At 46.3% G+C, this 13,337-nt stretch overlaps 1 protein-coding gene across 4 annotated transcripts in view; it reads left to right on the forward strand.

Moving 5' to 3' along the window:
* The window catches only part of EVL (Enah/Vasp-like), a 144,658-nt gene that overhangs the window by 121,640 nt on the left and 9,681 nt on the right, over positions 1–13,337 (forward strand). For all 4 annotated transcript variants that reach the window (XM_050974840.1, XM_018907233.3, XM_050974841.1 and 1 more), the window contains exons 4-7: positions 3,940–4,003; positions 7,126–7,187; positions 11,198–11,427; positions 12,056–12,177. In XM_050974840.1, the coding sequence (XP_050830797.1) occupies positions 3,940–4,003; positions 7,126–7,187; positions 11,198–11,427; positions 12,056–12,177 (478 nt within the window). The remainder of the gene's footprint in view (positions 1–3,939; positions 4,004–7,125; positions 7,188–11,197; positions 11,428–12,055; positions 12,178–13,337) is intronic.

Genomic DNA, 13,337 nt, shown 5'->3' on the forward strand with positions numbered 1-13,337 from the left:
GGCAGGGGCAGGACGTGTGGAGTCCCAGCCCCCTGTCACAGGAGTGCCATGGTGGCAGTGAGGCTCTGCCCAGCTCCAGGGAGCAGTGACCCATCCCTCTTCTCAGTCCTTCAACCCGCCATGGAAAGTCAGGTCAGCCCGACCTGCCGGGTCATCCATCCCGAGTGCGGGCACCCTGCTTTATCTACGGGCTTTATCTGGGCTAATTAGATGAGTGCTTTGTCCAGGATCGTTGTCTCTACTAATGAGTTTAAGGGGTGTCAGCAGCACAGCCGGTCCCCCGCGCTGCTGTTCCCGCTCTAGTGTGGCTGTGCCAGGACAGCTCAGCACGGGCAGTGTGCGCCAGGCTGAGCTCCTCGGGCCAGGGGCAGGCGCTGAAGCGCTGCCAGAGGCTCCGCAGCAGCAGCAGCAGCAGCAGCAGCAGCAGCAGCAGCAGCAGCAGCAGCAGCAGCAGCAGCGGGATTGCCCAACAGCGGCGAGAGAGCCAAAATTACAGGCAGGCTGTGAATGGGGAAGTGGCGGCCGGCGGGGACGCGGAGCGCTGCCCGCTCTGTCTGAAGCGGGGACAGCCCCCACGGATGTCACAGCCCCCACGGATGGCACGGCAGCCAGGGATGTCACAGTCCCCACGGGTGTCACACCTCAGCGTGGGGCTGGCCTGCTAGCAGTGGGGCGGCAGCACCACCAGAGCAAAGAGCCCCAGGTGCACAGGGGAAGAGAAGGGGTCATGGTGAACCCAAAACAAACCCTGCCCAGCTGAGTCCCACCGGCCTAGGCTGTACCTGAACAGGGACTATAGGATTAGCACCAGTCAGAAATGCTTTCAACAACTGATGTGTTGGGGGTTTATGACAGAAAATGCCAATTTATGTGAAAGATACTGCTGTTGGAAAGAAAAGCTTTGCAGAAACTTGTAATCTGGAAAGATTTCTTCTGTTCTTGTCAGGATAAGCAGGAGTTTGTCACATTGTCAGAATATAAACAATGACAGATCAGACCTGATGGCTGAACCAGTCTCCCACAATCCAAGTGTGTGCTGGAATCATCAAACAATGAGGGAGAGCTGTCTGTCTCTCTGACACTTCTTTTCCCCTAGACATCTGCTGTGTGTGTGTTTGTTTGTTTGTTTGTGGTTGGGGGGGGTTGTATTTTTTGCACGAAATCATAATTTTTTCTCATATGTAAAACAAAAATTTTCAATATCATGAATTGCAAGCCCATATGTATTTCTAATTCAGTCTGACTCCAGACCCTCTCCTTAGCCCACCACTGTCACCACACTGGTCCGTAAGCACCATGGACCTGTAGGAGCTGCAAAAACCCCAAGCAGGGGCTGCTTCCATTCTGTATAATGAATGAAGGTGTGTTAGTAGATTGGACCTGCTGCATTGAAGAAGCCCGAAATACCGGTTGCTCAGAGAAATAAACTGGTTTGATACTTTATTTCTAAGGGTATACAGTCAGTGTTACTTGCACTTGTAGCCAAGGTAAAAGAGGGAACAGAAACATTGCTTGGAGCTTGTCCAGCCGGAGAGAAAGGATGGCATCGTTCCTGTTCGTTTGTGCCTTCCTGGCACGAGTGGAAGCCGGAGCATGGGTTTTCCTTCAGGGACAGCTTTGTTCCTGGTTCTTGGCTGGCTCCAGACGGGGACATCTCTGCGCAGCGTGCAGGAGCAGCCACCGGCACATGGAAAGCTCCACGCCCAGCACAAAGCAGTGCCTGTGCCAGGAGTTCCCCCTTGCTGCCTGCAGGGACAGCTGGGCAAGGGCAGAGAGGCTGCTGGGGTGGTTGAGTAGGAGGGGAAAAAATAAACACGGAAAACATCTGTGTGCTCTCAAAATCTGCCTTCAGCTGAATCACAAGATGCTTCTATAAAAGCGTGGTTAATTATTGCAAAGCAACGAAGCGAGGAAACACATTCGCAGAGTATCTCCTGCTTTAATTAGTTGCTAGAAATGTGGCTCACAGCAGCTGGGAAGCTGCAAACGGGTCAGCAGCAAAACTCTTTCTCCTGGTCACTGTGCTAAGTGCTCTTCTCTGCGGGGCTGTTCCCAAAGGCTGGAGAATCATCTTCAAATGGGGTGGCATCACCAAGAGCACTCACTGTTCACGGCTGTTTCTGCCTGAGAAATACCTAAAAATGTGGAGGGGAATTAAGCCTAGAAATCCAGTTGAATTGAAACCCCTGAGCCTCGCAGCTGTTTGCTGTACGTGCACAGCAGAGCATGCATGTACAGAACCGAGCATGAAATCAATCCCTGCCCTGCGTGGCCGTGAGCAGTGGCTGGGCAGGCTGAAAGCTTCCCCTGGCTTCCTCACGTGTGGTTTCTCAGCTCCTTGCTGCACCTTAAACTCCTTTCACCGGATCTGCCTGCTGGGTGGGTCCCAAATACTTCCCGAAGTTTTTTCCTGAGGCTTTCTTCCCAAAACAATCACCCCCTTCCCCACGTTCATTATTTCCTGTGATCTTTACAAAATGTGGCATTTCTGTCTAAATAGTTTGCCAAAGACCGATGACAAACAGCGCTAAATGGTCAGTCACGAGTCATTAAAGTGAACTGTCTTCATGCCCAACCATAGGATATTTTTAAATGTCACAGCTTTTGGCTTAGTGGTTGTCACTGGCTTCATTTTTGGGAGACCCAAAATTAGAATACACAGGCCTGGTTTTCAGAAAGTTCTGTGTACCCTCACTTCAAATGTTAGTCCTTAAACACATTTCAGCAATATGCACGATTCCCTCAGGATCAGTCAGTGCCCTGGAATTTCTGACTACGATGCATTTCTGCCATCTTTCCTGTTCTCATATTTTCTTAATTGGTTTTCAGATAGCATTCAGCCTGGCAGTAATACATAAAGAATACAGAGATAAATATGCTTAACAATTTGAGAGTGACATATTTAGGTTTGTAAGTATTTAATTCTGATTTGCTCTTGTTGGATAACTTTTAAAAGTGAGAAGTTTTACATTTAAAAATTAAAAAATAAGGCAGGCATAATAATTTCTTGCTCATAATCGACCTCCTTCCCAGTTTATCAGGAAAATTGCTGTTGGATTTAATAGAAGTCTTATCTGTTTAATCACAGTTGAACCCCACCTCCTCAAATGAGTGGAACAATCCTTGTAATAAATGAAAGACCACTTATGTTACCAATAGTTATTTTTATTTTTAGAATAATTGTTTTTTCTGAAAATGGCATGTAGTGTCAGTGATGTCACTACAATGGCATGTCCTTGATTAAATGTCTGAGAACAGAGATTAAATGATCCATCAGGAGAGGAGATGTGACTTAAATGGTCACATGCAGTCAGCTTTTGTCGGTGGATGCCAGTGAAAGCTCAGCTTGCTGTGGATCCCCCAGAAACAGAAGACCACAGCATTGTAAAAAGAAAAGTCACCTTTGTAAAAGTCTTGTTTAATTTTGCATCTCTGCACCTTCCATCAGGCAGCTTTTGATGCCAGCTCAGCATCAGAGTTAGCACAATGTGTGCTCCCAGCCTCAGTGGGGGAGTTGAATTTCTGAGCAAGCACAGAATAATACCTGAAGGATGGAGCTGAACCATGTCAAAGCTAAAAATGCATCCCAGTGCAATGGGCTGTCCTTCTACAGGACAGCTTTGCAACACTGCAGGCCTTCACATCACCAAGGGATTAGTATGTAGTCTACAGAAGCGTGGTGACAAGTTTCTGGACAAATCTGCTCCCATATTTAGCCCCTGAATTCTCCCAGTGGTACTAAAAATGTACAGGAATCAATGATTTGTCTAATATGAAAAAAAAAAAGATCTAAAAAAAATAAAAGGCAAAGAGAAGACAATAATGCTTGAGGTTTATCTGTCATAGTGAGGTGGAGAAGCAATCTGAGTGGCACTGTTTTTTCAAAATCAGACACATTTGCTTTCTTTCTTAATAGCATCTTCTCATTTTCTTCTGTAGGTCCAGCTGCCCAGCGCCAGATCCAGAATGGTCCATCTCCAGATGAGATGGAAGCACAGAGAAGGTGAGTTAATCAGCTGTGGCACAGTTCTGGTTTGTAACTTGCATGAACATGCAGTCCTTGTTCACCACCAAGCACTGCTCTTTTTACTTGTACATATTTTAAGCTGGTTCTGATTGTTTTCTGATTATTGTTAATGATTCTGTAATGACTGTTAAAGGGTGAAGTGAGCCAAAGTTCACACTCTAGGTAAACTCTTTGCTAGGTAGGTACTCAAGAGTCTTCTTGCCTCCAAAAACTATAGGGAAAGTGTGGGAAACTCATTTCCTGCACCTTTATGAATAACTGTGAAGGACCTGAGATTTAGCAGGGATTTACCCATGGGTCAGCAGTGATGATATTTCACCTGAGATTTACTTGGGGATAGCAGAGATATCACAAAGGTCAGAGAACCCCTGCTCACACAAGGCAGGAGATATTGCCTCTCCCACTGCCTTCCTTGAAATCCTGATCCAGCTCTTCCCTTAACCAGTGGAAGTCACTCATTCTGCATATGTAATTCAGGCCTCCACTTTGGATGTCTCTTCTGTACATTTAGAGGAATAAAAATATTTTATTTATTCTTTTTTGTTTAGAGACAGTAAAAGCTCTTTGAGTAGGTATTATTTGACTGCTGCAGGGCACGTGGCCCTAGGAAAGCTCCTTTTGCTCCACTGGAGTGGAATAAGATATGCCAGTAGATGCAGTTAGATATTACTGCATCTGCACTAGAGGACTTTCAGCTTTAATTATGCTGATGCATTCTTTAAGCATAGACCTAATTTTGAGCCTAGGCTTTTTTTCATAACATCTTATAAGCAGGAAGGAAATTAAGTTATGGTTTCTACCCTGCAAATTTGTCTGTTTAAAGGTTTTTTAGAGATCTTGGCACAAATGTTTAAAGAATATCTTTCTAAGTCAGAGTGTAATTTGTCCCCTCTTGTACTTTTCTCCTTGCTTACTCCCTAAGTAGCTTTGTGCCAGTCCAGGCTTTATTTAGTTCAACTGGAATAAATTTGACTTCCTAAGACTTTAGGAACTTCTCCTTTTAGCATGTGTGGGAGGGCACATTTGGCACATGTAAACTGCTTCTGAGCAAGGGCAGAAAGCAGGGGTCAGCCACTGCCACTTGAACCCCAGTGACTTCAAGTGGCAGTGGCTGACCCCTGCTTTGGGTTTTTTGCACCCTGTACCTCAATCTGTACTGCAGCAGCTCTGATGATTTGGGGGTGTTTTACCCATATTTCTTTCCTGTTCTGTCAGACTGGAATTTTCCAGGTTGGTTCTCTAGGTAAGCCTAGAATTTCCCTCAGGTTTATTCAGGAAAATGTATGTATCAAGTTGTTCTTCATCATCAAATTTTGCTAATAAATACCAAACTAAGGTAGGGGACAGTATGCTCAGGAAATTCTTAGTACATGTGTTAGCAATTGAAATTTTAGCAGTGCTGTTGATGCTGTTGCATCCGTAACAATCAAGAAAGAGTTAAGGTATGTATTGAAGTAAAGATTTCTGTTTATTTGGTTTAAAGTGTCATAGCTTAAATGACACCAGTTGAATCAACCAACTAAGACTTTCTCAAAAGTCATTCACCTTTGCACATGGGATAATTTTCTCAGAAACCTGCAAATGTTCTAGACATTGCATGGATTGCATGTCCTGAACATAAAACCACTTTAGGATTGATCCCTCCATAGCAAAATCATGTCTTTTCTTTTACCATATATTGAACTAGATATGAAACACAGAAAATTTGTTTTACAAATTAAAGTATTCTTTATTTTCCATATAATATAACTTTATTTTTATGGGCTATTTTTTACTTCAAAAGCTTCTGTTGGTATATAAATACGACAGAATTGCTCAGCATTGCAGACTCTGGAAAGTACAAGTAAAGATGTAACAGGGAGGTATCTTAAAATACTGTGCAAAGAGTCAAAATAGAAATGTTCTTAGAATTGGGCTTGCTTTACTGTACAGACCATGAAGTAAAGCTGTTGAGAAAAGAGAAAGCTGTGCAGTGAAGACTGATCTAAAGATAAATGAAATTAATTAGGGCCAATTCGACCTAGAAACTGTGGAGGAAAATAGTAATCAACTTTATTACCAAATGCTTCAGCGAGGTAAATTCAGAGTTGTGTTTTAATATTGTTGGAATCTTTAGTCCACATCCATGCACTTGCCAAGGAGCCTGGCAAGCAGTCTGGGTTTAGCTGTCAGGTTTTTTAGGAGGAGCCAAATGAGGGTGGGTTTGTGGCAGGGGTCAGGGACATCCTTTCCTGCAGGAGCAGTCCAGCGGGCAAGAGCAGACTCTGCTGATGGGCCCTTGGAACTGCACATCCCTGCAGAGCTGTCCCCAGCCTCTCCCTGCCGGAGAGGCTCCATAGGGGAGCTGGCAGCTCCTGGGGGAAGGAGCTGGAGGAGCAGCAGTGCCGAGCTGAGGTCGGGGTTTGCAGAGGGAGCACGGCGGTGCTGGGGCTGTCAGCTGGACTGGCCAGTGCCAAAATGGGCTGGGGTGTGCACCTGGACTACAAAGGCCAAAACACAGATGAAGCTCTGCTATATTTCCATTCTAATAGGCTAATATTCCACTAGTGCTTTGGGCTCCTGATCCATAAAAGATTCTGGACTGTGTCATTTTGAGTATTTCCTTCTCTGGAGATATTCAAAAGCTGTCTGGACAGAATCCTGGAGATTGTGTCCTCCAGGGGATCCTTCTTGAGCCAGGAGGTTTGACCAGATGGCCTCCAGTCCTCCCTTCCAACCTTATCCAATGTGTGATTCTGTGATTTTATGTGGGACACCCCTTACTCTTTCCTTGCAATGCTCACACACTTCAGGTTAACAGCATGCATGTTTGCTGGGCTCTCCTGGGCATTGGGCACTGCCTATTCCTTGTGCAGAGCCACTGAGGAAATGGACCAACCAACCCCTGCAGTGTCCAGTGCATGCAGGGCTACGTCCTGGTTAAGTTTCCCAAAGTGTGAACTGGCACTGCTGCAGCCAGGGCGAGTGAAATCAGACCCTGCTCCATCTCAGGGGATCAGCTCTCTCCCCAGACACACAGTGCTTCTCAGGGTATAAAGCTTTTTCTCAAAATGATAATGAATGTCTAATGACCAGGGTTTTTTTCATTGCTGTTTTAGACAAGTGATGGAGCAACAGCAACAGCGCCAGGAATCCCTGGAAAGAAGAACCTCTACCACAGGCACGTATCAAATCAAGCAGATACAGTCTGCTCTCCCTGACTGTCTCCTCTTGCTGCTGTTGGGGTTTGTGGGGTGCTGTACAAAAGCTAGATTGCTGAGAGTGGTTATAGTTACAGTTACATTTTAAAGATTAGATTTTCAGCTAGAGACATACATGCATTTGGGCATGGTTGTATTATTTGCAGGGGCTCAGGTCTGAGGCATGCAGGTGGAGCTAGGCAGGTTTTGCACTTGGCAAAACTTGTACAGCTGAGGGGCATTTTAGTTGTACCAAGGGGGCCTGGCCATGCTTCTTCCACACTCCTAAGGAGAGCAGGAAGCACAGCCAGCACAAGAGTTACTCCATGTTTCCAGGGATGTCAGCACAAAGGGGTTGATGTGCTGGATGTGCTCAGGCACTCCCCATTGCTCTGCAGCACAAAACAAACTACAGCATAGAGGAAGATGCAGCTCTAGATGCTCTTCACTGGGGATTTTGTGATCATGAAGTCTTCTGTGAACTTAATGGAAAAAAATATATATATTTAATGAGCTTACAAAAATGTTCTATAGCATATTAAGTTGCACTAAACTGAGAGAAGAGATGACAGGAATATTTTATAGCTACAAAGTATGGCTTTGCCTCTTTGAAAGGAGGCAGAGGAAGCAAGCCAAGATGGCCATCTTGTGTTTGGGCTTTGGACTTGGGCAAGTTTTTTCAGTTCATCTGGCCACCTTTTGACTGGAAACCAGCTCAGACCCACACTTTGTGTCTTTGGTGACAGAAAGACTTGGACTCTTGTTTCAGCAGAGGTTAGTGTGCTGCTCTGTATAGGGAACTTAGCCAAAATCCTGCCTTGGCATCCACAAGGAATGGGACATGGCTCCTAGGGGCTGCTGGCTGTTCCCTCTCTGCCTGCAGGGTGGCCACCTCTGTGTTCAGCCCGTCCCTTGCACCTGTCCCTGGTGCAAAGGTGATGCTCGTGATCCTGACTCAGATTCACGTGGGGTTTGGAGGAGCCTCACTGGCACCAGAGCATGCAGCCCATCCCGTGCTGCCAGGGTTCTGCTCTGCACACCCCTGCAGTTCTGCTGAGGGCTGGAAATCCCCAAGCTGGTGCCTGCACCATCTCCTCTTGGCTTTGTTTGAGTTTCTGTTTGCGTTTACTTCACGGTTCCTTTTCCTCCGTTCCACTTTGCCTTGGTTTCGTTCCTTCCTGCGTACCCACCTTATTCTTTTGTCTTTTCTGTTCTTTTAGTTTCCACCCTCCAACCAAGCATATGCTCTCCCCCCTCTCATCCCCAGTCTCCTCCTCCTGCCTCCAGCAACTGCAATGCTTCTGCCTCTGGTGTTGTGCTCCCCCCCCTGCCTCCAGCCAGCGCTGTCTCTTCAGCACCCGCTGTCCCTGAGCCCGCTGCTCAGTCCCCTTTCCTGGCCCAGCGCAGAGCCAGAGAGCCCCCGCAGTTCCTGCACAGGCACTCGGCCTCTGAGCTGCCAACAGCCCCAGGCTCCTCCCCTCCACCCTGCCCAAATGGCAGGACTGTCATGCCAGGCATCAGGAGAACCTCCCTGTCTCCACCGCTTCTCCACCCTCCCCACTTTCCCTCTCACCAGCCTCTGAGGGGCTCTTCTCTTCCCTGCTCTCCTCAGTCTTCTCCCTCTGCCACAAATGCACCATCTCTGCAGAGGGGGGATGTCCTGCAGCCACGTGGTCCCACCATCCTGCCCGTGATTCCTGTCCCACCTGACAGGGTCAAGGCACCCACAGATAAAGCAGGGTGGGAGACCTCAGCAAATGTACCCCTGAATGGCCATCCTGAGGAACAAACTGCTTTAGGCCCCCCTGGAACCCAGGTGAAAAGTGTGGATGGGTCCTTCTTTCCACACCTAGGAGCTGCACCCTGCTCCCCGCTGCCCACCATCGCCAGCCCCCCCAGCTCCTCCGGCCAGGCTCCCTCCCCATCCTCCCATTTGTCATCTTGTCCTGCCCAGCAGTGGTGCCAGCCCATGTCACACTGTCTTCCATTGCCTCCCCCTCACGCTGCTGTGTCTGAGGTGGCTATGCCCAGGAGGACCCCTCCTTACATGACATCATCAGCCATTGCCCACTTGAGTAAGTACTGATTTTGAATGAGTTGTGACCTGTGTAAAGCCTCAGCTGTCACCTGTTCAAATAGCCTGGTTGGCACTGCCCCTGACTGGTAGAAAAAGGGCTGAGAGACCCAAAGCTGCTGCTGCTGTATGTGATTCTGAAACTGGGGTGGAAAAATATCAAAATCACTCCAGACTGGTCCAGGGACCAGGCAAAAAGTACAGAACCAGAACCCTGTAGCTGGGCTGTTGCAGTGGATATTCCTACGGTATTATCCCAGACCAAGATTTTTGTCAATCAGCAGAGTAATATTTTTTCAAAGACCTTCATATAGAACGTATTTTCTGGTCCAAACATAGCAGATGGGCTCCTCTGAAGCTGGAGGCCAGGTCTGTGGTAGGTTTCTTGTCTGTGTAAGAATATAGGTAGAGGGTGTGACTTTTACTCTTTTTTCTTAAGTGGTATTTCCATTACCAGTGAAACATAGAACATGGATTTTACTTAAGATACCCAGAATTCCTTGTGGTTGTGCAATTCATTTAATTCAGGAAACTCTCTTCCTGGTATTCACTGCATGTATAGTTGTGGGCTTGTCACTGTAACTATTCCAGCAAACCTTTCTCATTGAAGGCAGATCAAGGGCTTGGGTCTGGCCACTTTGTATGTGGTCTTGATTTCTTGTGCCTGTCTAAAATGAAGCCTGTGGAGTGAGAACAATTTGCATGCAATGCCTATTTGCAATTCAGAGCGTATGTTTTGTGACTTGGATCTGTTCAGGTTTATAACCACATATAATGCTAAAGTGGTGTGCCTAGAAAAGGAAGAAAACTAAGACATTTCCTTTTGCTTTCTGCTAAAAGTATTACTGTAACCACTGGAGGCTCAGTCCTTCAGCTGATGCAAGTCCTTGAAATCCACTTAGTTCAATACAGTTATTTTAAACTCACATCACTCCATTATTTTGACTCAGTTCAATTTTTGCCTGAGGCTGCCCTCTAATTAGGTGGGTGTAGTTTTGCAATTACAATTTAACATACCCACAATGAATTACTAACTATTGTGTTCATGAACGAAAGAGGGCTTGAAATGTTTAAAGTATTTCTAACAGCAGCTATGGTTCATTTCAAGAATGGAATTGGGAGTGTGAAATAATGGCAGAAGTAACCACAGAAATCAGGCAATATTATAATAAAACCTAGATAAGAAGAAAAACGAGCTGTTAATGTTAAATTTGGTTTCCAAATATTTCTCAGTCAAAACCCACCTGTCTTTCAAAGTAACACTGAACAACTGAAGCTGTGAATACATACCAAGAGCAGCCTGTTCTGACAGTGTACATGGGGAAATACCCTTGGGGAGGTGTATTTTTTCAGCTGACCTGTTACAGACAGGTGGAACACTGCAATGGAGTTACCACCATCAGCCCTTCCAACAAGCTGCTGCTAAGAGGAGCTTTGCAGAAGCTCAGGGTACTTGGAGCTGGACTCTGCCCTGGTTATTCTGCAAAACTGGCTGAGGCCACACACCTTCTGCATGACAGAAAGGAGGATGTGTCACTGTAGCCCACAATTCTCCTGAAAAGCTGATGTCAACCAAAGTCCATGGAGTTTATTATCTCCATATAGAAAGCTGTGGGAGAAGCAGAAGAATGTGCCCCTTCTGAAGCGTTGTCTGTGTTCTGATTCTGACACAGAACTAAGCACTAGCCCAGCCAGGGAGAAGAAGAGGGAGAAGACTGTCAGTGACAGGGTCTCTCAGGAGGACACAACTGTAGCTGGCTGACCATTGATACAAGCACCTCTTCACATGCATGGTGCTCCTTTGCATCAACCCCTTGTCCTGGAGTCAGGCCATGGAGCTGGGAGTGGGAACGTGACCTTGTCTGTGGGCTGGAGGAGATCGTGCTTCACGTCTAATTCCTCTTCTCTGCATTTCAGGCCCAGCACTTCCACCTGGCCACCCCAGTGGTGCTGCTGTGATCCCTGCTTCATCTGGGGGGCCCCCACCTCCGCCACCCCCCCCAGTCCCTCCACCACCCATGGGAGCTGCACCCCCTCCACCGCCCCCACTGCCGGCTGGCGCGGGCCAGGGGGCTGGCGCTGAAGATGGGTCAGTGTCAGGGCTCGCAGCAGCTCTGGCTGGTGCCAAACTAAGGAGAGTTCAGCGGGTAAGGAGGTGCCACTGGGACTCCCCAATGGGCTCTTCTCTGCTGCAGGGAAGCCTGGCACAGCTTGGTGTAATGGTCTGCAAAGCCAGAGTGAAACATGGTGAAACATGCTTCAGCTGACCATTGGGCAAACCTTTAAATGCAATTTTGCAATGCAAATGAAGCTGAGCAGGAAATGTTGGCTAGAGTTTACTCTTTTCAGAACATATGAGTTAGCAAATGGCTGTGACTTCTCGCATTGCCAGGGTTTCACTATTTCCACATTGTACTATGCATTAGTGTTTTCACTTGTTTTAAGTGGTTAAAACTACACTATACTTAAAGAAAAAAGCAGTGTAGACTGTTGAGGTCTGGTCAGTAGCTGTTACTTAGGTAAGGGTTGCTTAGCCACGCATAAAAATAATTATGAACAAGCAGCACTGTGATTTTTTAATCGTTTGCATCACCCAGATCTGCCTTGGTTTTAGTAATATTCCTGTGGGTCTTCTTCCCAAGGCAGAACACATCCTGTCTCTGGTTTCAGGCTGTGATTGTGATCGCTGTTCCTAACACTTGGGAAAACTAATCACTGAGGGTGTGGTTGTCAAGCAAACCTTTCATTAATTCCAATCTTGATTTCTCTCTTAAGCCAGAAGATGGTTCAGGAGGGTCCAGCCCCAGTGGGGTCTCTAAGAGCGATGCCAATCGAACAAGTAGCGGAGGAGGAGGAGGAGGACTAATGGAAGAAATGAATAAATTACTGGCAAAAAGGTTTGTCCTTACACCTCTAGTAAGCCCCATGAGATCTGCAGCAAATTGTGGAACGGGGCACTGTCATTTTTGTGGTTAGCAGTGGGTGTTTCCTTGCAATTTGACAGGTCCTGGGTAGATTTTGGTCACCGGTATTGCCCAACCTTTAATGGGAAAGGTGTTGCATTGGAAAAATCGGCTGCTTTTTCCTAGTGTAAGATGCTATATTTCTAGATCTAAGTTTTTAAAACTTGCAAATAGTGAAAGAAAAGGATGAATAAAATAATGAAGGGTAGGTGCAGTTGTAGAGTGCACAGAGATGGAATTTTTAAATAATGTTGTCTTAGTATAAAGACAGTTCTCAGCTCAAAAGGTCTGATTTCAACTTTCCTCCATGTCCTGTCCACTTCAGAAGAAATTCTGAACATGGGCTGTGGATTCTTTGAAAATCCTTGTGAAATCCTTTGAAAAAGTAAATAAATACACAACACTCTAAAAAGTTCCCAGCAGTATAAAATAGCAAATAGATAATTCTCTTTCTTTTCAAAATTAAAATAGCTTGACATCTCTTAATAGATTTTATGGCTTCTTGGCCTGCTCTGTATCAAGAATGACCTTCCCTAACTGGAAGTTGTCTACAGGCAAAGTAAGGTTGGGTGATGCTGGGGTAACCAGCTCTGTTCAAGGAAGCAAGCTGAATGGGCATCTCATGTGTTTGGATATAGAAATTCAGCTCACTTGTGTGGTTCTGGTCTAAAGTGTACTCCAGTAAGGCTTTTGGCAGTAGGATCTTGTGTCTTCAGGTATTTAGAGTGGAATCCCCTGGTATCTTGACAAAAGCACTTGCACTACCGTAAGCATTGTGCTACCTCTACTCTGAAAATAACTGAGCTCCAAATCCTTTCCCAGGGAGCTGATAGCAACAGAGTTACCCCCTAAATTTTGCTTCACAAAGCCATGGAGGTCCCTGGAAATATGCAAGTGCCATTCAAGGGTGCAGTCTGGGCACATGCTGTGAAGCTGATACTGAGAGGATTTCCTTTGGCTGCAAATTCCTTTTTCTGTGTGATGACATAGGGAAAGGAAGAACCTGGTGTGTCAGGCTGTACTTACCTGCCTTACTTGCCTACTATTACCAGAAGGTAAAAAAAATATTGGTTTGGTTTTAAACTGAGCATGTT

This window comes from Serinus canaria, chromosome 5 (assembly GCF_022539315.1).
Source record: "Serinus canaria isolate serCan28SL12 chromosome 5, serCan2020, whole genome shotgun sequence".
NCBI lineage: Eukaryota > Metazoa > Chordata > Aves > Passeriformes > Fringillidae > Serinus > Serinus canaria.